General features: G+C 45.0%; 1 protein-coding gene across 1 annotated transcript in view; it reads left to right on the forward strand.

Moving 5' to 3' along the window:
- Positions 1 to 27,217, forward strand: part of TUNAR (transmembrane neural differentiation associated intracellular calcium regulator) — a 39,806-nt gene extending 12,589 nt beyond the window's left edge. The window contains exon 2 of the mRNA XM_088464361.1: positions 26,664 to 27,217. Within this exon, the coding sequence (XP_088320487.1) occupies positions 26,689 to 26,844 (156 nt within the window). The 5' untranslated portion in view covers positions 26,664 to 26,688 and the 3' untranslated portion in view covers positions 26,845 to 27,217. The remainder of the gene's footprint in view (positions 1 to 26,663) is intronic.
- The last annotated feature ends 308 nt before the right edge of the window (positions 27,218 to 27,525 follow it).

The following is a 27,525-nucleotide window of genomic DNA, read 5'->3' on the forward strand; positions in this document are numbered from 1 at the left end:
CTACTACTGGGGCAATGCAGTATAGGGGGCCTACTACTGGGGGCAATGCAGCATAGGGGGGACTACTACTGGGGGCACTGTATAGGGAGACTACTACTGGGGGAAATGCAGCATAGGGGGATTACTACTGGGGAAACTGCATAGGGGGGACTACTACTGGGGGCAACACACCATAGGGGGGCTACTACTGGGGGCACTGTATGGGGGTGGTGGTGGCCACTACTGGGGGCACTGCATAGGGGGAAATACTACTGGGATACTGCATAGGGGGTCTACTACTGGAGGCACTGTATGGGGGGGTAGCTGCTACTGGGGGCACTGCATAGGGAGGCTACTACTGGGGGCACTGCATAGGGGGGTAGCAGGGGAATCATTTAAGTACCTATTTAATGTATAGTGTAATTATTCCGAAATTATGGCCGGAGGGGGGCGCCAGTCCATTACATTTCCAGGGGCGGTCGGATCCCTAGATACACCCCTGGGGGAGATATAGAATGTTTGGAGAGGAAGATGCAAAGCAGCACCATTGAGGACAGGCTGGAGAGGAGAGAGAGATGAGAGTTGGGGAGGCCAGATAGGAGGAGGTTACAGTAGTCCAATCTGGAGATGACCAGTGAGTGTATCAGGGTCTTAGTAGAATCCTGGTTGAGAAAGGGCTTGATCCTGGAAATATGTTTGAGAAGGAAACAATAGGTCTGTGAGAGGTGCTGGATATGTGGTTTGAATGAGAGGGAGGAGTGCAGGATAGCTCCAAGACAGAGCCTTTTGGGGCTAGAGGAGATAGTTGTACCATCAACTCATAAAGAAATAGTAGGAAGTGACGTTATGCGGGAGGGTGGGAAGATGATCAGCTCAGTCTTAGATATATTAAGTTTAAGAGATTGCTGGGACAATCAGGAAGAGATAGCAGAGAGACAGTTGGAGATACAAGTGAGGAGAGGGGGAGATGTCAGGGAAGTAAAGGTAGATCTGAATATCATCAGCAAGAAGACATACAGAGGGAGAATAGGAGGGGTCTAATCACAGAAACTTGGGGAACACCTGTAAGAGGATGTGGGGGGGGGCGGGAGTTATGTTAGGAGACAGAGAAGGATTGATCAGAGAGGTAGGAGGACTGCCAGGAGAGGGCAGTGTTACATAAACCAAGGGAGTAAAGGATTTGCAGCAGAAGAGGGTGGTCCACAGTGTCAAAAGCAGCAGAGAGGTCAAGGATAATGAGCAGAGTGTAGTGGCCCTTAGATTTGGCAGCAAGGAGGTCATTGCTGACTTTCGTGAGGGCAATTGCAGTGGAGTGGAGAGAACAGACGTCAGACTGAAATGAGTCAAGGAGGGAGTGGGAGGAAAGAAAGGTGGTTGTAAACAATACGCTCAAGGAGTTTGGAGGCAAAATGGAGGAGAGAAATGGGACAGTAGTTGGAGAGAGTGTTAGGATCATGGGTAGGTTTTGTAAGAATGGGGGAGACAAGGGCATGTTTGAAAGCAGAAGGGACAGTGCCAGATGAGAGGGAGAAACTGAGGAGGTGGGCAAGATGGGAACAGGCACAAGGAGAGAGGTAGCGGAGGAAACAGGAAGGGATAGAGTCAAGGGGGAAGGAGGGAGGGGGGGGAGGACCAGATGAGGGTCATGAATTCCTCTCCAGATACCGGGCAGAAGGATGTCAGAGTAGGATGGGGAGGGGTGATCCGGAAAAGGAGGAGGTGTAGAGCTGGGGGACTGGTGGGATATGATGTAAAGATGTATATGGAATCAATTTTATATGTAAAGTAGATAGCAAAGTCAAGGGCTGAAAGCAAGTAGGGGAAACGAGGAGGGGGTGGGCAGAGGAGGGAGTTGAATGTGGCAAAGAGACAACGGGTTTTGTGGACTGGGACACAATGAGGTTCTTGAAATATGACTATTTAGAGAGATGAAGGGCTGCACTGTAGGATGAGAGCATAAACTTGAAATAAAGAGAGTCTATCTTACAGTGTAATCTCTCTGTGGTTTGTGAACACTTTTGCTGGCGCATTTGTAATGCCAGGGTTGAGGTGTGGATCTGCGACGGTGAGTAGTGATTGCCACAGCAACAGAGTCAAGAGCAAAGGTAAGGGAGGCATTGAATAGGGTAATGGCTTGTTCAGAGCAGGAGAGAGAGAGAGAGGATAGGGGAGAGAAGTGAGTCAATCAGGGAGGAAAAAGAAACGGTGTTGATATACACAATGTTACGCTTAGTGATGGTGGCGTTAGGAGGTAGAGGAGGGGAAGGAAAGAGGGATAAGTTAAAGGAGAGAAGGTGATGGTCAGAGAGGGGAAATGGTCAGTTGGAGTAATTAGAAATATGGCAAGAGAAGACACCACGTCAGGCAGCATTCAAGGTACCAAAAAAATCCATTCTGAGACTCCATCATTGCGACCAGTAGGTGACCTATCTACTAGTGCATTGTGCTAGATCCTGCTTTGGGCAAGTAGTGTGAGCTTTATCACTGTATCCCAAATGGTGCACCATCCAAGATACCAAGAGAACCCCTTTATTGGCAGGAGAGTTCATGGCTACAGGTCAGCTGAGTCAGCTCATGCATTCATCAAGCAGTGATTACCAAGAATCCTGGGGTAATACAAGATATTGTACTGGGATTATGGCTGTTTGGGTGTTTGTATCAGGACCTTCATTATCATAGAATGAACTACTATAGTGAGCCTGGTGACATTTTAGGCTAGCTACAGTATGTTTCTCATTGTCTTCAGTCTGGATCTACATAAAATGGTACTAAAAATAAGAAAATTAAGTACCCAAACACCTGCAGTGTACTGAGCCAAAGGGGATCCTTTTTATCACTGACATAAATCAGCCAGGTATAAAATATACTAAAATTATGATTGAGGACTTGAACCAAGACAGCCACCAGCTCGGCTATCACAGAACTACAATACTAGTGCACTGAGGCAGCTTTGTTTTTCTGGTCAATTCAGGTAGTTTTCTCAATGTCATCTCTCAGTCTAATCCAACAGTAATAAAACATAAGTTTGTTTTGGGATGTAGAACCCAGACTCTCACTTACAATGAGTAAAGCACAGGGGTATTAGTGTGCTAAACCAGTTGGCTCCTAAGCAATAGGGACGACTTTTCTCAATGTCATCAATCAGTCTGAAGACAAGGTACTAAAAGTGGCTGCATAGGGGAATTGAATCATGATGGACTCCACCATGCACCAGCGGAGGAAAACATAGCTATTAGCCCACTGAGCCAACTGATACCTTGGACTAAACAGTGAGACCATTCTCAATATTGACAACAATCCTGGTATAAGATCCAAATAATTTGTACAGGAACTCACATCAGCTGTGTAATTGTGAATTATGTACTATTACATAACATCCCTCACACCAGGCATATTGCACTGCATAGCGTACTGAAGCTAGACAAGTAAGGACACATCTCTATCTATCTATCTATCTATCTATCTATCTATCTAGTGAAATACATGGAGATTTCCAAACAAAGAAGGTTCTCCCACAGTGACAGCCTTTACCATATTGCCTGAGGGGGGGCTGTGGCTGTCTGATCAGATGTCTGGAAAGTTGAAGCACCTGGCAAGAGCATTGTGCATGCGCAACGGATCTGGCAGGCGCTTTGACTGGCATCGGCTGCAGGCCCCAGAAGCTGTGTAGGATTCATGGGAAGGCAGGAGAGTGACGTCCCTTTGGAAACGCTCTCTCTTATAATCCCAGTCTGGACTGGCAGTCCCAGGGGGAAGAGAACACCTCCCCTGGGATTTCCTGTCTAGCGTTGGATTAGCAGGTGGCACTTCCCATGGGAAGACACTGCCACAGACTCACTGGCTAACTTCACTGGGTGGGGCGGGGAGGAAATTTTACTGTGGAGGGGAAGTTGAACTTATTTTCCTGGCTGTCGGGATGCTGACGCTCAGATTGCTGGCACCGTGCTCCTGACACCAGTCAGAATCCTGATGCTGGCATCCCGACCACCAGCAACTCGACGGTAAGTATTGGGGTTAGAGTAGGGTTAGAGGTTAGGGTTAGGCACTCGGGGGAGGGTTAGGGTTAGGCTGTGGGGGGGAGGGTTAGGCTGGAATGAGTATGTTTGCCCACCGGACGTGAGCCCGGCGGTTCAAATGCAGATGCCAGCAGCCCGATGGAGGAGATCCTGACAGCGGAGGTAAGTTTACTATTCCTAACCCTCTCCCCCCCCTAACCCACCTTTAGGGGTGCCTAACCCTAACCTCCCCCTTTAGTGCCTAACCCTAACCTCCCCCTGTTAGTGCCTCAACCTAACCCTCCCTCAACGCACCCTAAACCTAGCCCTCCCGAGGAATGCCTAACGCTAAACTCCTCCCTTAGTGCCTAAACCTAACCCCCCCTTCCCCTAGCCTATCCCTAACCCTACCTGGGGGTGTGCCTAATCCTCCCTCCCCAGCTACGTGGATATTTTAGGTCCTTAAACCTAACCCCCCCTTCCCCAGCTATGTGGATACTTACCCCCGGCATTGGCCGATCGGTCCGGCGTCCTGTCGGAGTTCCGGCATCGGGATTAACATAGGCGTCAGTATTTCCCTTGCCGGGATTACACTGTCGGTATTCATAACTTCATGCCGTTAGGCTGAGGGGGGTTAGGTTTAGGCTATGGGAGGAGGGTTAGGGTTAGGTTTAGGCTGCGGGGAGGGAGGGTTAGTGGAAGGGTAATATTCTTGCCTCCATCTTTCGGTACTGTGACCCAGTCAGGATTGCGGCATCTGGATTCTGACCGTTGGGATCCCAAGTTCTGGAATCCCCTACCCATCCCCAACACGGTGCCTAAAGATACCTAATGGTAGTGCTGGACCTGCTCCCACACCTACCGGGAGATTAGGTAAGTATGACTTAGACCAGGGGTCTTCAAACTTGGCCCTCCAGCTGCTGTGGAACTACACATCCCAGCACGCACTGCCACCTTTTTGATATAACAGCATGCTAAAACTATGTGCAGTGCATGCTGGGATGTGTAGTTCCACAGCATCTGGAGGGCCAAGTTTGAAGACCCCTGACTTAGACAGACAGTGGGGCCTATAGTGTAGGGGGTGTACATGTTTACATGCTACTGGCCGCACCCACCCAGCACTGCTCACAGCTCCTCCCCCTTCTCAGTATAGGCCCTTGTACATTTTCAGCCCCAGGCCCATGTGGCCCTTAATTCAGCTCTGTGTATACGAAACAAAGAGAAAAAAAAATTCAATCAGAAAATGGAAATTTAAGTATGAGACTATTATTTGTTTTTGTTCCCCCCCCTTAGGATTTTGCACAAACCTTTTCTGCTTTCATTCTCCTACAAAACAGACAGAAGAAGCCAAAGCAAGTAAAGAGATGCCAAGTTCAATTTCTCAAAACTTTTCCATTAAAGTAATTATAACTGGGCTGATATGAGCCGTAGAGTATATAAAGAGAATTCAACAAGATTCTTATATTTTCCCGATTTGTGCAAAGCCAGTGACCCTTGAAGAGATATGGATACATTTTATCTTCTCCATAAACCCACAGCAGTAAGTCATGAGAAGCAAGGTCACCGGTAACATTGTGAAAATATCAGACAGGTTTGTAGCTGGAGTCGTAACATTAGGGAACAGTGATAACTTAATGGAATAAAATTTGTATGGGATGGCTGGGAGAGCAGACAGCACGAATTCTGAAGCCTTTGCAGGGAAACTTTTTGACAAATGTCTGAATAAATGTAACAACATTTAACATATTGCTCTGACGGGCACATAGTCATATTTAACGGATTAATATAACGTTCCTCAGCAGACAACGAAGGTAAAATATAATTGAAAGAAAACATGCACACAATAAGTCTGGTCATTTGGTGTAAATTAACAGCAGTTTATTTATTCCTTCCAGATCATTAAATATAAATGTATTGAACATTCGTGGTGTTTAATTTTTTTTCTTTTGTGTTCAGTGTACAGCAATGAAAGAGAAAAAGCCTCTAGGAAACAACAGAATAAGGCCCTTATTTAATAGACTGTGAGTTGCACTCACAGGGACATTACCGGCGAGTTAGTCCGTATTTTTAAAGCGTCAACATTTAAAAAGCAAAATCAGGATGGTCTGACTTTTTAAATTATTGACGTTTTAAAAATAGAGGCTAGCTCACTGGCATCGTGCACGCACCTGCTTCTCGCCATACATTAAATGTGGGCCTTATGTTAGTATATTTATTTTTGAAATTTATTTTTATAATTTAAAAAAATATATATATAACGGGCCATAGCAGATTCGTACTAAACTGAGTTGCATCCCCGCTGGTGGCTGAAGGGGTGTAATGGGGGTGTTGGCACATAGTCTAATTTCCAAATTGGCACCCCAATGGAATTGTGGGCTATGCAGAACTTTGGCTAAACATCATTTTTCAGACATATCATTTGTCAGATGTAAGTGCCCTCTGATATGGTGCTGTCTTTGAAACCAAAGGTATGGATAGGGACGGTCCGGTCAATGACATGAGATCAACTCAGTATACAGACAAATATATGCATTTAATACCTAATACCGCGCGCTCAATGTTGGCTCAGTTACAACTGACTTGATTCAGACTCTGCATTGGCCCCAGAAAACTTTAGACATGAAGGCTTTTCTGTAATGCAAAATTGTACATGTTTCCATACAACTAGGAACTTTTATTTAATACTAGTATAACGTTTCCGACACATGCCGGGTAACCTCGGTCTACGCCCCTCTGCTCAACCTCACAACCACGCTGACCAGCCATGTCCCATGTCTGCTGCAACCCTTCCCCGGTTCTGTTGTGGTTTCGTTCTGAACCCCCACACCTCCCTCTCTTTTATAGTTCCGTCCCGACCCTCATGTCACTTTGTCCTGCCCCCCCTTCCATACTTACTTTGGCAGCAGCTGCTCCTCTTCTAGATTTGTCCTATCTCCCTTGCAGTGGGAGTCACTGGGGCCGGACAGACCTTACAAAAATTATTTAATACTACATGTATCAATTGAATAATTACATTCATTTGTTAAAGCAGACAGAAATGCGTTTCAGTACATTTTGTAAAAACAGAATTGTAAAAAGTCAATTTCATAATGTATTTTTATTTTGCAATGAAGCTAATTATTATTACTGTTTTTTTATTTTTTCATAAGTTACCTATCAGGACATACTTGGAATCAAAAATGATTTTGATGCATTTCTTGCTAATATAATTGTTCTAGCTGTTATTGTTATCGTTATTGATAACCCCCCTCCAAAAAAAATAATATTTCAATCTGATCAATGAAATTTGTTTTCCATGAGTTCAATTTGCACATTGTTTCTTGATTACTAGACAATGAAAAACAGGACATCCAACTTGCTCTACCAATTGCACTAACCCAGGACTCTCTGAATAAAACAATTCACACTCTAATTCTTCTAAATGATCTCTAACGCATCTGACAGCTAAGATTTGTAGCAGGAGCTTCTGTTGGCTGTTTTATGCTTCTAGGCAACTCAAGAAACATTTCAGTGAAATGTTAGCAGCAGCGGAGATTGATAAATTAAATCTCAGACACACAGAGGAATCAAAATCAAATATCTCTGTATGAGGGACAAAGACTTATCTAAAAAAAAATGGCAAACCTGCAGTAAATGTGACCATGCTTCTAATTTTATATGCTTGCATCCAGTTTAATTAGTGAAGTGCACAGGGACAGAATGGCGGAACCGCGTTGGGATCATGTTTTTGCATTGACTAGTAGTGGAATAGTGGGGACATGCCTTGTTTTGCAGCCACATTAAAAAAAAAGTTTTTTTCGTGGACAAGATAATTTGACTATAAATAGTTGGAGAGAGTGCGCTTAGTGTGGCAAGACCTGTTTGGTGGTTGGCCGCACAGCATTTATTTCCTGCAAAATAATTTTATTTATCCACGTAACATGTATGTAGATGATGGAAGCCAGACTTCTGTTAACACATTATTTTTGTAATGTATTCTATCTTTACATCAAAACCACTTTATTGTAACAAATGGTTATTACATGAATAATAATCTGATAAAAATCCCATAATATAAAAGATAAATTGATATAAAAAATGTTGCTAAAAAAGGTATAAACTCCAAAAAAGAAGATATTATAAAACAATATAGGAAAAGGTGGGGGTGGGTGTCCCTTACTATAGTGCTACGCGTTTCATTCAACTCTGTCAATTTCTTCAGGGAGTTCCTTCAAGACGCTGGCTTTCTTGTCTTTCTGTTTACACTGGAACACAATATCTCACATTAGGACTGAGACCATTATTTGAAAAAGGTTTAAAGAGCATCAGAACCACCACCCCTTTACTACATCTTTGGTTGACAGTAGCCTTTAAAAGTAAATGATAATGGAGTGCTTGTAGACACCATTGGGGGACTAGCAGAGTAGAACAGGCAAGTGGCATTTGGGGCTGTGTGGTTTATTTGAAGACATTGAGCACTGATTTCCAGAATCCCATGTACAATGCCACCAAATGCAATATATAAGGAGCCCAGATCATCATATCCACTTCCCAGCTCACATCTCGTACAGCTGGATCAGGAGCCTGCACTATCTGTGCACCAGCCCGTAGATTCATGGACATTGGAGACAGCTGAGAAGACATAAGCCAACACTTGTATATTTCATCTTCACAAATCCGAGAGCATGGAACAAAACTTTTTTTTAAATAATTGAGGGTGCTCACACTACATTCATCATATGGCTCATAAAAAGATATACATAGACATAACTGCAGGCAGCATAAATATTGAAGGTGCTCGTGCACCTACAGGGCTGGCTTCTATGTCTGAGAGAGTAGTGTCTAGATTGCCCATTTCAGCTAGAAATGCCAGATGACTGGTAATCATGTAACAATAACTGTTAGTACATAAGTGATGTCTCTGACACCCTGTTTACCTCGATTCTGGCTGATACCACTTCTCTGGCAGATCTTTGTGATGAGTCTTCACTAACAGGGTACCATATGGCATAATTTACCAAAAGTTTTATGACTAACAGTATATTAGCTTAAGTTATTCATGACACCAGTCATAACACACTTGGCCGAATTCAATTTAATGCGAAGATGAATAGCCGTGGGAGGGAGCTCCCGCAGCTATTCAATACACCGCGCTGTTTTGGCGGGCTGGGAATGCGAGGAGAAATCTGACCAAAGTGCTGGGAGCGCAGCTGTTTGCTGGCTTAGTGCGGCGCTAACAGCCACGCGGCCAGCACTTTATTCAGAGAATGCTGGTTCTTGTGCCTAAACACCCAGGTTAAGTCACGAGAACCGACATTCTCTGACTTACCCAATTCCCAACCAGGCAAACAGCGCGGTGTATTGAATAGCTTCGGGAGCTCCCTCTCGCGACTATTCATCATCGCATTGAATTGAATTCAACTCACTGTCTAAGTAATAGCTAAGGAATATTTCCACCAGTTCACTTGAGACTAGAGTGTGCATAATCCAAGTGCATAATCCAAGTTTAAGGTGTGGTCACAGCTGAACGCATAGTGCTGGTTTCCCCCGACCTCCTCTTCCTCACACACCTTATCAGAGAGGCAAGCCACAATAATACTTCCCCACAGACACAATGAACATCCAGCTTGTTTCGCAAGACAATTTCATTTTTATTAAGTGAAGAATCTTTTTCCCATTAAGCGTGTCTTAAGATAAGCAATATATCATAAAAAACTAATGAATGATTCTTCTCAAATTACTCCAGCAGAGTAATCCTGAAAATATTTCCAGAGAGTAGTGAAAATGATCACAAAAGGAGAATGAAACTAGATGATATATACATAAGCCTGCTCTGAATAGGTTTAACCAATTTTTGTGTTCTTAATCTTACGGAATGCCTGTATGACCTAACTCTCTGGTGCTACACGTCCCAGGATTCCACGATACCGATAAGTATGTACATTTCCTCATACAGCATTTCTCTTCCGAACAAAGCACAAAAGAATACATACATATACAGAAATGCAGATAATTCTCTCCACACAACAGCTTCTTTATCTTACAATTTGCAACAACATAAAGAAGGTTCACTAAAGGAATATACCAATCTATATCAGAGGGACATTAATGTAACCCTAGAAACAATTTAGCATATGTTTTATAAATGGGCACTTGGTGCATTACATGTATTTTTTTTAGCATAAACATTTGTAGATTGCCAAATGATCTTCTGCAGAGACATCTAAATGTCTTTTACCAAAAAGCAGTTGAGCAAAACACAAATGAGTACACGACCGAGACTTTCTATAATTGCATTCATCTAAACAGGGCAGTTACTATGGTGGTTCGACATGTGCCACGGCATAGGGTGCCGCAGGGCAGGGGGCACTATTTTGTGCACTCTGTCAATTTTCTGTTTATAATAATTCTAACTTGTAACTTCCTCTTCTTTTGTCCCCGGCATCTCCTGGCTGCCCCTATCTCCTCACCCCATCATCTTGCCACCTCCCCTGAATACCTTCTGTCACATCCCTCTTTATTTAACACACACATTACAAAATACTGTACTGTCATACCCGGAACACAAACCCATCACCTCTTATTAGTCAGTCAGACACCCTACACGTAAGGAAGCCCTGCAAATTCTAACTATATGAGACACAATATACTTTTGTACAAAATAATCAGCATTGCAGCTGAGCAGATCTCTGTAGTGTTTGGCTGCAGACTACATACCTCTGCTTAGACCCAATGGTTTTAAACTGATAATTGCAAGTAGCTTCATATAGTTAGAATTCATAGGCTTATTTGCAGGAGCAGATAGCTCCATGTGCAAGGTGTCTGACTGATATGTGAGAGGTGCTGGGTTTAAGTCCTGGGTATGACTGCTAAGTAATGTGTAATCTAAAATAAAGCATAATGTAACTGAATGTGAAGGAGCTCTCAAGTAGTGTGCATGAATGTGACATAAGAGGATTGGTGTCCAAATCTTTTTTCTTGGTGGGTTCATAGATGTTTCATAGTGTTTCATAGATGGTACATGTATGTATGTATGTATGTATCAGGGGCATATCTATAATGGATGCAGGGTGTGTGGGGAATATGGGGTCCCGCACCGCACACACCCTGCATCCATAATATTACTTACCTCTCCGGAGTCCCACATCGGCGCGGGGGTCCGGCGCTGTAAAACTACTGGAAAATGGCTGTGGCAGCCATTTTCCCGTGGCGGCCATTTTCCCGGTGCCCTGTGCATACACTATAGACTCTGGACACACTCTAGTGCCCAGTGTCTATAACTCCAGCTGCCAGCTGCCGGGCGGAGAGGAGGGGGCCCGTGTCGGAGACTGCACATGGGCCCCCTCCTCTCTAGAAACGCCCCTGGTATGTATGTAACTATGTATGTGTGTGTGTGTGTGTGTGTGTGTCATATGTCATGTGGAAAGAGGTACCTTGCTGTAGCATGTGCTTTCTCTGGGTGCCAGGGCTCATTGGAACTGTGAGTCCAACAGGCCGGATTGGGGGAGGATAAAGGGGTTCTGTATGTTACATGTTTACTGGGCCACACAATTTCTGATGTAATTTTCCTGAGCACAACCACGATTTCCCAGCCAGGTGTTATTAGCACACCTCCAATACCTTTGGCACAGGGTACATACATGGTCCCCTACACCGCTGATATTTCCTGCACATTTAATACAAGTAGTGCTCTTCTCCATGAGGCCCCGTCCCTGCTACACAATGCCAAGATTACCATGATGACACAGTTCAGCGCGAATTGAGTCATCGCCTTTCCTGTGTTGTGTGTGTAGGGGGGGGGGTGCGGGGGTTGCAGAGTTGACTGAGGTTAGTAGAATAAGCAAATTAAAGTGAATTTTCTCTCCAATAAAAGGAAGCTTTCTCCTTAAGGAAGAGAGTTTTTTTTTTCCCCGCTAAAGCCGGCCCACACATCAGAACAATATGTAGCTGCTGTTCTGATGAGCGACGGGACCCTGCTTCGGCAAGTGCATATACACTTGCGCGATGCTGGTACTGACGGCGCGATTTAGGATGCCAGGCTGCACGGCCAACCAGAAGATGTCGCATCTATCCGCGGGAGCATGTAAATCGGACATACACACTTAATGGTATTCCCAAATTTGTTGTTCTGATTTCCCTGGAAATGACAAATTGGACGGGTATCATTTAAGTGTGCGCCCAGCTTTTGGGACATATAATATAAAATATTATTGTAATGTACCATGGAGGGACTGCGTCAGGTATCTCTTATAGCTGCTGCGGTCTCTCCATTTCCGGCAGCAGCTGCAGCTCCCATAGGTTTCCGTAGGGGCAGCTAGTCTGTCAGATTTACCTTTGCGTTCTGGAGCTTGGCGCCCCGGCAGCTAACGTTATGTTCAGAGGGCGATAGCCATTGTAACCTAAGGGCTGCGCTTCACACCCACTAACGGTAGAGAGTTCCGTAGGATCCGTTCCCGGCAAGGGCCGATGCACATGTCTGTTCAGGAAACCATGCAAGCGCAGTAGCGCCACAGGGTCCCGAAAGAGAAGTGAAATTATCTCATTAGCTGTCATTTCACTTCTTACATATCGCAGGGTCAGGCTCCTTTCGATGCCCTTGTCCCTACATGTGTGTATTAGTTCATTTGGGAGACAAGAATGCGCCAGGCGGCATTGCAGCAGCTATACCGGCTGCAAGCCAGAAACAAGAGCCATGGGGCAGCATCGGTGCTGCACTCAGGACCCTGCACTCTGTGTGATGGCACAGCTGGCAAACCTCTGGCCTCTGGTCATGGGCCTGCTTGGGCACTTTTATGTAAGCCTTCATTTGTATATTGCCTGTTAGGAGGTGGATCTTTTGCACCTGCCTGTAGCACACTGTTGATGAGTTCTCCTAGGCCTGGTGCATACGTAAACCCCCTAGTACTGGGTAAAACGTCTGCAGTATCACGGTGTATGGTGCACCAGACTTACTCTGCCCCAGCCGGTCATGGGTGAGGCACAGGTACCAGTCCGACTCCCGTTTACTCGGGTGTTTAATACAGATTACAGGTGCAGTGCTGATAAAGTGGGTCGAAGCCTCCTCATATAAACAGGATAACTTTTAAAGACTTTTACTCCTCTCCTTCAGAACAAAGAATAATGGTTACATGTTAGGTCACATATCTCACAACTCCTCCTGCACATTAACCTTATTGGTTACACCTTAAACAGTAGAACACCTCCTCCAGCACAGCACTTAATTGCATAAGCATAAGATATGACGAGCATCGGTACATACTTGGACATTATGGGACAAGTAGTGCCACAGCATCACAGGTTGCAATTTCTCATACAATAAGGCATACAGCGCCCTGTCACAGAGGTTCCTGCACCAGGCACCCACCAATAGGGACTCACTCACTGGGTGCACTATACCCTTTTCACTGGAGACCCTCACAGCCTCCACACTGTTGCTTCTGAGAATCCATATAGCCACACTGCCCATGCAGCAACCCCCCCCCCCCCTCACTATGGGGCACTTTTCAGGGGCTTCTACCAATATGAGGACTTATGCCTAATGGGGGTGGTCCTAATTATTCCACGTAACCTTGTAGCCACTCACCCAACTGGTCCTAATACACGTCATACACCTAGATCACTCCTATTGGGGTACACCTAAAGGGCTCTAGTTACTGCTGCTTTCACACTGCAAGGTTGCTGTCTCTTTTAAGTGCCCCGTTGTGACTGTCAGTTCTTTGCAGGGGCTCTCTCTCATTGAAGAGGCAGACTCTCTCATTCATGCTGCACAGTCACATGGTTCAGCTGCGGCCTAGTTATACAGATAGGCATCTTATTTTAGAGGGGCTCACCTCTCTTTAAATAAGGAGGGGTGATTCCAAGGGGGCCTCTTTAGCAGTGGGGCTGCCCCTCTCTTTGGCATTAAGGGAGCAACTCCACCTCTTGTCTCTGCCACAGGGGATTATTGCCAGGAACCCCTTTTTGGCACAGGAGCTTTCCCCTTTTATATACTGTGCCCTCGTGGCTAGGGCTATGCACCCCCCAAATGCAGGACCTCTCTCCTTCTGTCACATGCTCCCAGCATAATGGCTGCCTCCTCGTGGATATCGGTAACCTGTGTTTTTATAGACTCAGATCCAGATATCATCCTTAAAGCCCCGCGTCCGGGAGATGATCGCGTCTGCTGAAGGCCATACTCCGCCTCATTGGCTCCCAAGCAAAAACACTGACTATACCTATTCCTGCTGTTTTCTCTCACCATCGTATCCCTTAGTACATTCGTGTGAACCGCTACTACCCTGAGTGTTAAGACCAGGCGGCCACCTAAGTACCGTTGATGCGACTAGCCTGCATCACTGGCTCATTCCCCCTATCTAGCCCTACTCAGCCCTCCTGATGACTCCCACCTACATCTCTGGGGGCCCACTTACCTCTTCCAAGTTGACAGTAGCAGTGCTAAATCACAGGCAAAATGGTGCGGTTGCCATTTTCTTGGCGTTTTGCACTGCCACGCCTTTATCCCTGGTGACCTCCGCATGTGCAATAGAATCTAGTATGGAAACAAACAGATTGTGCATTGTTTATTTCATTTTATTTGTATTTAATTACATTTTGCGGATGACGCCCCTGTGTATGGCCCTGCATATATGCGCAAATATACTATGCACTTTCTTTATGAACAATTTACGCCCATTTAGCCAACAATTCTGTGTCAACTGCGAAATGTAATAAAATACAAATACGACTGGGGCTAAAGGACACTGAAGAAGATAAAAATAAATAACTTCCGAATGTTGAACTCCAACTGTCATACAGAGAGGAGGTGTTATGAATGTAATGTGCCCACCAGAAATCAATCTTCCGTCTAATCCGCAGATAGTAGACTTCATAATCTAAAGGAATGGCGGGAACACCCAGTGAGTGGAAGAACAGAAAATCCGTAAAATTGCCAGCCACCCCGCTATACAGGAATGCTGAAGTGGTCAGAGTGGATTTAGCGATTTGGATGGCCATGGGGACTAATACCGAATTCTTGGAGGAAATTGGGGCCAGGTCTAAATGCAATTCCTCCTGCACATTTAGGCCTTGCCCTTTACTGGCCTGAGCGGACAATTGCTCACTGTATGTCCCTTGTCCCCACAATACATACAGAGGCCTAGGGTACGTCTCTTGCATCTCTCTTCGGGTGATAACCGAGATGCAATTTGCATTGGTTCCTCCGGATCAGAGGATGGAGCCCAAGTGGGACGGGGCGATCTTTTGGGAAGATTTTGTTGCCGTCTACATTCACTGAGACGTCGGGCAACCCTGATGGCCTTCTTCATGAGGTTGTCCAAGGACTCAGCAGGGGGATGTTGAACAAGAATGTCCTTGATGGCCTCAGAGAGTCCAAGCCGATATTGGCTGCGTAGGGCTGGATCATTCCAACCAGAGTCAGTAGCCCATCTGCAGAATTCGGAGGAGTATTCTTCCGCTGCCTTCTGACCCTGCTTGAGGGAATGCAATTTGGACTTGGCCAAGGCAGATCTATCAGGGTTATCATACAATAAGCTCATGGCCATAAAAAAGGCATTAACAGACTGCAGCTCGGCATGGGTCGTGGGCAACTCAAAGGCCCAAGTTTGTGGATCACCCTGAAGAAGGGAAACTACCAGTCCCACTAGTTGTGACTCTGTCCCTGAGGAGACGGGCCATAGCCTGAAGTATAGCTTGCAGCTTTCGTGGAAGTTAAGGAACTGTCGGCGATCCCCAGAAAATCAATCCGGCAAGATAATTACTCCCTGGGAGGAACCAAAACAGCAGGAGACTGGCCTTCTACAACATGCAGGGAGAGTTCTTGGACCTTCTGAGTGAGGATTTGTGCAGCAAGCACCTGAGCAGGATTCTGCGGCTGTTCCATGACTGCTCTCCAATCTTTTTTAGTCCGAATATAATGTTATGAATTCCAAAGATTGCTCCGTGTGAACCTGCTAGCACCCAGGCTAGCGAGGTCTTCTGCTACTAGCAGCCACCCATTGTTCCCTTAGATCTATAAACAATCACCGGTACTTAGGTGGCCATCTGGTCTTAATACTTGGGGTAGTAGCGGTTCACACGAATGTACTAAGGGATATGATGGTGAGAGAAACAGCAGGAATAGGTACAGTCAGTGTTTTGGCTTGGGAGCCAATGAGGCGGCTTATGAGGCGATGAAGCGACTTGGGAGTCAATGGTGGGGCTGAGAGCTGGGAGCAAAAGTTTGTGTACAAGTGGTGCAGCTTTGAGAGCCGATGATGTGGCTTAGAAACCGATGATGCAGCAAGAGCCAGTAGCAGAAATAAGTGAGTTGATGGTGCAGCTTTGAGAGCCGATAGTGTGGGTAAGGTGCCGATGGTACGGCTTTGAGTTGGTACTAGGAGTTGGTGTATTTGAGATATGACTTTGTGAGCCGATGGTGCAGCTTGGGAGCTGGCACACAAGTTTGTGTACTTACAATGCGGCTTTGAGAGCCGATGGTGCAGCTTGGGAGCCGGTACACAAGTTGGTGTACTTGAGATGCGGCTTTGAGAGCTGATGGTGCAGCTTGAGAGCCGCTACACAAGTTGGTATACTTGCGATGTGGCTTTGAAAGCCGATGGTGCGGCTAGGGAGCTGGTACACAAGTTGGTGTACCTGCAATGCGGCTTTGAGAACGATAGTGCGGCTAGGTAGCCGGTACACAAGTGGGTGTACTTGAGATGCGGCTTTGAGAGCCGATCGTGCGGCTAGGGAACCGGTATACAAATGGGTGTACTTGAGATGCGGCTTTGATAGCCGATGGTGTGGCTTGAGAGCAGGTACAAAAGTTGATGTACTTGCGATGCGGCTTAGAGAGCCGATGGCAGCACGGAAGCTGCTGGTGCGGCTGGGAAGCCGATGCAGTGGCTGGTGAGCCGGTGGCAGCACGGATGCTGCTGATGCTAGGGAGCTGATGGAAAGGCTTGGGAGCCGGTGACAAGGCTTTTTAGCTGGAGACCAGAATACGTTACCACGAGGAGATACAGAATGCTGACCATGCAGCTGAGCCGAAAGAACCTATAGGAACGCTATAGTCGGCGAGGCGGCAAAAGGCCAGCGTGCACAAATTAGCAAAGGGACCAATCACGTCATGTTGTGGGGAACACGCGACATCCTGTTGCATCTGGATCGCCTAGCAACCAACAGTGCTGGAACAACAGCGTCAGTATGAGGTGAAATAAATGCTAGCGGGGGACAAGTCGTGTAACAGTGTGACTTGTAACAGTGTACAGACTACTGTGACCATTGAAACTTTTCCCCTTTCATCCTCTATAAGTTGCCGAGCATCATTTGTTATATGTTGAATACAATACATTGCAGTCTGCAGTAAGCCAGAACAACCACAGTTGAGAAATTGAATCTAGATAACCTAGATTTTAGTTGTTTTTTATTTAAAAAAAAAATACAGATCCAAATCCAAAACACGTGCAGTTGGTTTTGCAAGACCAAAACCAAAACATGAAGATGAATCCGGATCCAAAGCCAAAACTAAAACCAAAACACGGGGGTCGGCGCACATCTCTAGTATATGTACAGCTCATACACTTACAACTGAAATTTTAGGACACAGTACAGGTCTGTTTTTTAGAAGGTTGCTTCTGTTTTGTTTTGAGTTCTGAGCTCTGCTAATCAGGCCCCCTGGTCATAAGACTGCAGAAGTCAATACAGCCAATGGCTAATAAGACCGTTTCTTACCCTTAAATCCTCTTTAAACCTCCTTATATGTGACATGTATCCTGAGTAAGTGATTTTATTCAATGAATACATTGTTAATCAGTGCTGATGGAACTATTTGTTTTTAAGTTTGCATCTTTACAGCAACTAGAATGTTAGAGCAGCAATGCAATGCTTGTCATAGTAAGTTGTACCTACAGGCTATTCCCCAGGATTCTGAGTTATGCGCAATTCTAAATGCTGATGGATCTGGCCATTACCAAACTGCTCATGTGCTGTGGCCCTGCATATGCAATTTACAGCATTTTTTCCAGCGATTCTGATTTGGCCGCCTCTCAGCTGTTTCATGCATAGTAATGGGCATTACTGGGTGACACCGTGGAGGCAGAGGGAGGGTAATGGGAGGATAAACAGAGTTACATCCTGTTTGGAGTTGTACATGTGAATATACTGTACTGTACTTCGCAATGCTCCAACCGCTTCAAGATGTTAGGAAGGATATACACTATGTAGACAAAAGTGACTGGATACTGACAGCAAATAGATCAATGTGATTTTATTAACATCAGTACCTTGTAGGTCCACCACGTGCAGTGATTACTGCAGACGCCCTTCTTGGCAAACTGTTCACAAGTTCCTGGACAACAGTAGGCGGTATGTTTGCCATTCTGCCTTAAGTACAGTGACCACCTGTCCACTGAAGAAGGTTGAGTCGACTAGAACACACCCGTTGCTCTAATTTATCCCAGAGGGTCTCAATGGGGTTAAGATCTGGACTCTGAGCTGGCCAGTCCATCCGGGTTATCAAATCCTCTGTATACCAGTCCAGCGTCGCCTTGGAAACATGACAGGTGGCATTGTCGGTGTGCAGCTGCTTTTCGGAGCAGTTGTCCCCTCACTGGAGCAATGATGAATTGCTCTGGTGTAATCTATCCCCTGCTGCGAGTTGGAGACATAAGTATCCCATGCAGCGAGTTCAATACTTCATCATCGGAGGCCATACGGCCTTCAATGATGAATAGTCCCCTAATAGTGCAATTTTACTATCTGTCGTAAGGATATCTTCTCAGGTGTATGGGGAAATTTGAGTTAGAAATGTACCTCTTAAATTCTGTCATCCATTGTTGCTTATCATGATCTGGTGGCGGAAGGTTATTCTAATATGTGCGGTTGTGTGCCCCCGTGTTAGGGGGTGTTTCATTTGAGAAAGTATCAGAATCTGTAATTCTCACATTCTATTGATAGCATTTTGCATGATTATCTCTTTCCAAATAAATTAAAATGTAACAAGTCAGGACTTTCTGGTCTACAAAGTCTCTAATATCCATTCGCTGTGGATTCATTGAGATTCTGCCGCGCCAAGGCCCAAAGTTCTGAGACCTCTGTCTATTGCAATAGTTTTCCTCCTTAACATTATCCTCTGAATTAATTCTCAGTCTGGGAGAATTCAGGACACCCCTTTATTAAAAATTTCTAAGCATTCAATACAATAGACGGACAATTTTGTTATTACTGTTTTGGGTGAGCAGAACCTTTACCAAGTTAATGTCACTTGACCGCTGGGGGCCAGCAAAGTGGAGGATACTCAGGATAGCAAGAATCCCTGGGAAGTGATCTAGTAGGGGAACTGTATGCAAGAGTGTTACTGTAGTTTTACCAAAATAATGGAGACATACTATAAAATATTCAGATCTTTTACCTGCTAATATATCTGTATAACCAGTTGCAACGTTAAATATCCTTGTATCTGCTCTGGCTATGAGTTACTTGCCACTGTTTCTTCTTGCTGAGTTCCATCTCAGAGTTCCAGCTGATAAAAGCTACCAACATAAGTAGAAACGGGTTGGGTATGGATTCCCGGCGGTCGGAATGCCGCTGGTCAGAATACCGACAACGGCATCCCTACAGTCAGAATCCCGACACCCATACATACGGTAAGTATAGTAGAACTTGCCTAAACCTACCCCCCAGTGCCTAAACCTAACCTCCCCTACCCCACACCCTAAACCTAACCATCCCCCTAATGCAGGCCTGGCCAACGTGTGGCTCACCAACTGTTGTGAAACTACACATCCCAGCATGCCCTGCAGCAATGTTAGCATTCCCTAATAGCAAAACTGTGGCAAGGCATGCTGGGATGTGTAGTTTCACAACAGCTGGAGAGCCACAGGTTGGCCATTCCTGCCCTAGTGCCTAACCCTAACCCCTAACCTTACCCTAACTCCCGGTACTTACCTTTGGGATACTGGAGCCGGGAACCTGATGCTGTCGGGATCTCGCATGCTAGGATACTGACTACATCCCGTACAGGGTTAACCATCGGCATCCCACACGCCGGGATGCTGACTACATCCCGTATGAAAAATACCTCCCTCCACTCAAGTAATGTGAGTGGTCTTGTTTCTTGATGATTTAGCTTTAAATATGGCAGTCCAGGGAAAAATCTCAACGTCTATTGATTCAATAGACTTCACAGCTCATTTCTGATTAAGCATCTGGGTAATTGCCACTAGACTATAGGGTGGCAAGGCCTGAAGGGTAACTGGTAAGAGACACCCCTGGCTCTTGGGTTTATTAATGCTTGTGCCTTCAGAGCTCAGCTGGCAACCTGTAGCATTGATGGGAAACTTACACAAGTGGTATACATTACATTACATTACATAATAACCAATTACAGGAAAGTAGAATTTACCATGTTCTGAATGTTGATCAGTTAGGAACACTTGAAGTGAAAAAGGTTTTACAGCTGTGTGTTTACTTAGGGGGAGGTGTACCAAGCCTTGGAGAGAGATAAAGTGAAGTAGTTGTTCAAAGCAATCTATCATCATCTTGCGCTTTCTCTGTGGATGTGTGCAGAAGATATGTCTGTGAACGATGTCTTTCACAGACATATCGCATCTTCCCTGCAGCACAGACGATGCTGTTACATATGTCATTAACTTATTTCAAACACTGTGCTAGATAAATGACAGTCTGAAGCTGATAGGTTGCTTTGCGCCACTTCTACTTTATCCCTCTCCAAGCCTTGATACGTCACCCCCTCAGGCTTTTGGACATGAGAAGTTGGGCACCGTATTGACTATTCCCTCCATCAAACAGTGGTGGAGGCAACATATCACATCTCATGGTTGGTCCCCTCCTGACAATGCTGATTTACTACTTATAGTTATTAATTACCAATCCGCGCACAATGCTGATGTTCATATAGTTGAGCTATTATTTGCAACTGCGCATGCGCGTAAAGCTCTGATATCCCCTACGATGCTGGCGTTACACAGAGTGTAGGCACAAAGGTGCTATTGCAATTAGAACAGATGGAACTAGAAGAACAGGATGCAATCAAAAAGTCGGCAGTAAAAATTGCCGACTGCCAGCTTCCCGATTGTCAAATCCTATCAGGGGATTAATGACAGGCGTCGAAATCTTGACGCCTGTCATTATACCTACGCCGGAAGCCCGACGCCCGGCAAACCGATCCAATGTAAGCTGTGCGCCGGGTGCGGACAACCGCAGGGGAGAGGGTTAGGTTAGGGGCTCCTGGGGGTGACTTAGAGTTAGGCACCCCCCCAGGAGGGTTAGGGATAGGCTAGGGGAACGGAGGATTACAGTTAGGCATCCCCTGGGGAAGGCTAGGGTTAGGCATCCCCCCCGAGGGTTAGGTTTAGGCTGCGGGGAGGGGGGAGGTTAGGGTTAGGCACTAGGGGGGGAGGTTAGGGATAGGCAACCCTAAGGGAGGGTTAGTGTTAGGGGGGGAAGAGGGTTAGAAAATTACCTTAGTCGGGATCCTGCTGTTCTGCTTTCCTACGGTGGTATAACATCTGCCAGGCTAACATCCGGCAGTATTTCATACCGTTCCCAGAAGATCAGATGGTACTAGAAGAACAGATGGTACTAGAAGATCAGATGGTACTAGAAGAACAGATGGTACTAGAAGATCAGATGGTACTAGAAGATCAGATGGTACTAGAAGAACAGATTGTACTAGAAGAACAGATTGTACTCGAAGAACAGATGGTACTCGAAGATCAGATGTATTAGAAAGGAAGCAGAACACTTCCTGTGCAGTTACTTGGTGGTGGCTTGAAATTAGCTAAAAAAAGTCACTCTCATGGGCGTGTTATGGGAGTTTTGTGGTCGTGTCAATGCAAGCATCTGCACGTGGGGGACGTTTGCTAGGGGGGGGGTCGGCGTTTGCCTTAATCTAACCTTGTGAAAGCTGGCGAGTCCCTCCTCTTTGCTTCTGCCACAGTGGGCAAGAGTAGGTGGGTACCGTTAAGATTAGATGGCGCCGGTGTGGTGACTGCAACTGCGCCCAAGGCTGCAGCGCCTTGGGCAATAGCCCTACTTGCCCGCCCCTAGAACAAGATGTAGTTATGAGACCGGTTGCCGCGATGCCGCCGGTTTCAATACCGATAGGGAAATCCTGTCAAGGGACTTAAGACAGGCGTCGAAATACCTACGCCTATCTTAATCCCAACGCCGGAGCACCGAAGGATGCCAGCCCGAACGCGGTAAGTCCGGGGCGCCATTAGCATTAGCCGCGGGGGGAGGGTTAGGTTTAGGGAGCGTAGCGGGGTTAGGGTTAGGTTTTGGGGGGGAGGTAAGGGTTAGGCACCCCTAGGGGGGAGAAATTAGACACCACTGGGGGGTTAGGGTTAGGCACTATTGTAATGATCAGTCAGTTCATTGAAACCTGCCCCATTCTTCCTTAGGGAATGCACAAATGAACGAAAATCTTATATTTATCTTCCTTTTCCCTCTCTTTGCAGATGTGTAGTAGTGTAGTGCTATCTTTACGGCTGTGTGCATTTACAGTATACTTCTACATTCTCTAAATCAGTGTTTATCGAAAAAGAGAAATAGCCTGCAGGCCGATAAAGTCCTGTGTTCTCTCATCTTTCAACCACCCATATAATGCCACCATATATTATAATACTACCCTCACCCTTACTATAATACCAGGTTTAGACCTGTATTTTAAGATGGCTTTATAAATAAGGACCTCTGTACAACCGATTTTAGATAATTCAGAGATATTAGGTATTTGGCAGAGGCGGCTCCTACCTTTCCCTGACAGAGGGCTGCCCGTGCAGCAGTGCGATCAGCGGCCCAGTCGGCTCCGTTCTCTTCGGCTCTTTCCTGCGCGTTGCACCCTAGGTCACGTCTTGTGTGCTGCTCCATGCCTGCATACCTGTATAATGTATGGCACATTACTGTGTACAATATGCATATAATGTGTTATTAATATAGAAAGTAAAACCATATAATAATGAAGCACTGTGATAAATGACTGCATCTTGTGCTGTATGATTCATAGCATTTGCGCTCCCTGCAAACTGCGGCACCATTCTTTGACTTGGATGAGGATAATTATAATAGATGCTGGCTGTTTCTGGTTCATTGGTTACATTTAGTATGTGTAGTGCAGCCACAGATGATATTTGTTATTGCACTTGAAGAAGCATCCTTTTGTGTACCAACCATTTCCCAATGTGCTGTGAGAGATGTCTGCTATTGTTACAGTAATTGCTTCCACTAAGTGATCTGAGAATTGTTTTTTTTTCCCCTTAGATCTTGGTAACTGCACATACAGTAATATCATCGTTCAGATTTCTTAATACCAGGGACTGAGAAACCCTCGTGATTATTATAAAGACAATTCTGGCCTGACTACATTATCCTGGATTTGACACTTTTTAGCAAAGTCCCTTTGGTCCCTAAAGCATTTCCATGTGCCCATTTTCCAAATGTTACATTGTTAATATATCGGTAGATGGCGTGTTTTTAGATTAGGGTTAGGGGAGAAATACCTACCTGAACATCGAAGGATCAGATGTCTGATTCGTAAGTCCCAGTCACATTCTAACATGTTGGCATTTCATTACTGACTACATGACATTATGACCATGTCGTCATTTTCATGTCGTTATGGTGAAGGTCGACATTTTTATGACTACTACTTTTACTTAGAGATGTGCGGGTCCGGATTTCTGAAATCCGAACGCAACTGAATTTAGGAGTCCCGAGTACAAGGTTAAGATTCGGATTCACTTTTGTGACCCGGTTCAGAGGCCCTGATTCAGAGGCGCTCGCTATTTGCGATGGTCGCGACTATTGCGACCATCGGACTTGCGACGAGACCCTTGTGGTAGGGTCTCATCCACCTCAAGCCCGGTGAACTTCCTGCTCTAATAGAGCAGAAAGCTCACTAATGACATCACTGGTGATGTCAGTAGGGCCGCCCACAAACGGCAGGCATTCCTTTAGGAACGCCTCCATTTGTCCACCCACCCCACCTGCACGCCTACAAAACGGGGCGAGCTGTCAATAACAATCGACAGCCGCCCCGTCTTGCAGTGAGTCCAACAGCGAGTGAAAATTCACTCGCTACGGGGCTCATGTGCCCACTGCTTGGCCATCGACCCACTTGCGAGCGCCATGCGCTCGCGAGCGGGTCTGAATCAGGCCCAGAGTCCTGATTCGAATCTGTTGCCAGTTCGGAACTCGGATTTAAAAACCGAATTCGGATTATTTTATCTATTTTTATGAATTTTTATCGACTTTTAATCATTTTTTATCCGAATTCAAAACCAAAACACTAGAGGGTGGTTTTGCAAAACCAAAAGCAAAACACTAAGATGAATCCAGATCCAAAAGCAAAACCAAAACACGGGGGTCCGTGCACACCTCTACTTTTACTTTAACGAGCACCTGTCATGTAAACAATAAAAGCAAAAATATTTTAGGCTTAAGGACCAGTAATATCATTGAGGCATGAGGCATGAAACTGCAAAGTGTGTAGGCGATGTGGCATTTTAAGTTTACAACACCCAGTTTCACAGTTGTCATTACTAGAGAACTTCTTGTGACATGCCTTCAAAGGGATATAAATATTTAATTAACTACTTTCCATTCCGGCTCTGTTGTGACTAGATTTTATAAATCTAACAATTTATCAGCGTTTGCAATACTGTTGACTTGAAAATAAACTGAATATATAAGTAATCAGAGATTGCTAAATTGGTAAGTTCTTTAGTGAAAAAGAAATGGATTACTATTAAGGTTCGGGTACGGTAGAGTTTGAGCTTTTTGTGTAGGAAGGTAAAATGTGTTGGTGAGATTAAGTTTTGTTTTAAAGTGTTGCAGAATATGCTTTTTTGTTCAAGTGTCAAACACACAGGGACAGATTCCAGGATGAACTGGCTATCATCTTTCTTTTGCTCAAGATAAAACACTTGTCATCTTGGAATTTGCTGGTGAGTCTTTTAGCCGCCATGCACCTTACAGACAAGAGTCCACCTTCCAAGCTTGAGTAGCTCCTGAGTAGACATTGCCCAATTCCTTTAGTGGTAATACTTATTGCACCTACAAGACAGATTATCTCGTTGTGTGTTTCATGCATTTAAAATATGGTTTTGTTTTCTAATTGTGTGTTTATGTATGAGACTTTAAGGGCCATTCCAGTGTCTTTTCCCATGTTGTTATGAATTAATTTATATTTATGCTGATCTTTACTTAAAGCCTGATTTTTTCCCAAGGTCTAGTGTAAATTCCACTAGACAGTTGTATATACAAGTACCACTGGTTTATTTTATTTGTCATCTTCAACTAATAATATTATGGTTGTTCCTGCCTTTCTTTCTGTCTTATCCCATTCTTGGTTATTAATCTTTGGTTTATACTAGTAACCTCTCACATGTCATCTGTGGATAATAGTATGTAGATCTTAAATTTCCAGAGCTGATATTGAATTTAGTCATCGCTAGTTTAAACTCTGAGCTGCCATCCATTTCTTGAATTTTTCCTTCTTTACTCACTTTGAAATACAGTGCTGAATTACTCACACACATAGGCCCTGATTCAGAGCCGGACGCTCTGACCAGAGCGCTCGCTCTGAATCAGGGCCCACCTCCATTAAAATGGAGCGTCCTCCTGGACGCTCGTATAGCTGTGGGTCACCACCCACAGCACATACGAGCGTCCAACAATATGGTCGCGATGGTCTTGACCATCGCGACCATCGGACTTGCTAGAGAAACCCTGTGGTCGGGTTTCTCAACCGCAAGGCCAGGAGTGATTTTGGCTCTATCAGAGCCAAAATCACTCCCACTGACATCACTAGAGATGTCAGTGGGGCCGGCTTCAGACGGGAGGCGTTCCCATAGGAACGCCTCCGTCTGGCAGGCACGCCCCTGGAATGCCCACCAAAGGGGGCGTGCTGTCAATCAACATCGACAGCACGCCCCCTTTGGTGCAAGACCCCGAGCGATGGAAAGTCCTTCGCTCGCCGGGTCTCGCGCATGCGCACGACGGAGCTCCCTCCGTCGTGCGCATGCGCAGTGGGGACCATCGACCTACTTGTGAGCGGACTGCCGCTCGCGAGTGGGTCTGAATGACCCCCATAGTTTTCAGATTTCACAGATTCCCTGTAATTTTCTCTTGTGTAGTTTTTTGGTGGCCATAAATGGTTTCAGAAAACTCTGCAGCATTTTACAGAGAATGTATGGTCATTCACATCAGTCTCTACCCCAGTGATGCTTAATAAATATATATATATATATATATATATATATATATATATATATTCCCTACCAAATGTACACACTAGGGTTAATTTTTTGTCAGGATCCAATTAACCTATTGTGGGAGGAGAAAATGTGGGCACCGATAGTCACCGAATTACAGCCATCAATGTTTATTTGTGATGGTAGTGCTTTTTTTCCATCGGATGGCGGCTTTCAAATGTTATCCAGCATGTATTAGCACAAAAGAGATGCTATTGCAATGTAAAATACAGCTGAATACAGCTGTAAGCAATCTGACATCGGCTCTCTATTTCTGATACGATGGATAGTTGCCATGGATTTAGAAGATTTGATGTCAGAAGTCCGTCCGCCACTTGATGACGGCGACTGATGTACATTTCACATCACTAAGTTTCCTCATGACTACCCTAAACAGTCCGCTAGGTTGGAAATCACAATCCCTTTAATATTTCAATGCCTTCTTTTCTCATCACAGGTAGAAGAGACGTACATTGTAATATATGTCCAAGATGGTAATCACTGGTGGAAATGAAGACGAGAAGGGAAACCAAGAAAAGGAAAGCAAAGAAGAAAGCATCCTGGCCATGCTCGGAATTATTGGGACCATACTCAACCTGATTGTTATAATTTTTGTCTACATTTATACTACACTATAAATACTTTGCGACTGAATGACCTGAAGACTGAAAATTGAGACTTCCTCCTGGAACTCTGCAGTAGAATGGAAACGAAACACAGACCACAAAGTTTTCTCCTTTGCAACAAAACAAACTCCAAACTTTTACTCATGCACTGGAAAGCATTCCCCAGGAACATGCTGTATATATTATAATAACACATCACTGATGGGAAGTGATGTAAAGGTCATACTTCTTTTTCTTCATAATTTATTCATACCACCACATGGACAGCGCATAATGAAAATCTGCCATAACAGTTTAAAAATTAAAGGTTTTTCTCCTTGCTATACTTCAATCTGCTCCTGTTGATATGAATGTTTCTATCTGTACTTTAAGTGCAATACTTTTTAGCATGTACCAAATATATCTGCGATATATTATCAATTAAAAGAAATTTCCTTTAACATGCGCTCCTTATGAAAGGTAATATATATATATATATATATATATATATATATATATATATAACACATTTGTATCATTGTTCAGCAGTCCTGTCCATGTTGCAGAGACACCTGTGTCTGGAATTTGACATATGCACCAAGAAATATTACATTATTGGGGAAACCATTGTTTGTTTGATCTCCACTTTTCCAGCACCCAAAGATTCAGTGTAACCTGGATCTGATGGAGCTCTCAGAACAGTCTTGGAAGCAG

The sequence above is a fragment of the Taudactylus pleione genome, unplaced genomic scaffold (genome assembly GCF_031769625.1).
Source record: "Taudactylus pleione unplaced genomic scaffold, aTauple2 ptg001661l, whole genome shotgun sequence".
NCBI classification, from domain to species: Eukaryota; Metazoa; Chordata; class Amphibia; order Anura; family Myobatrachidae; genus Taudactylus; species Taudactylus pleione.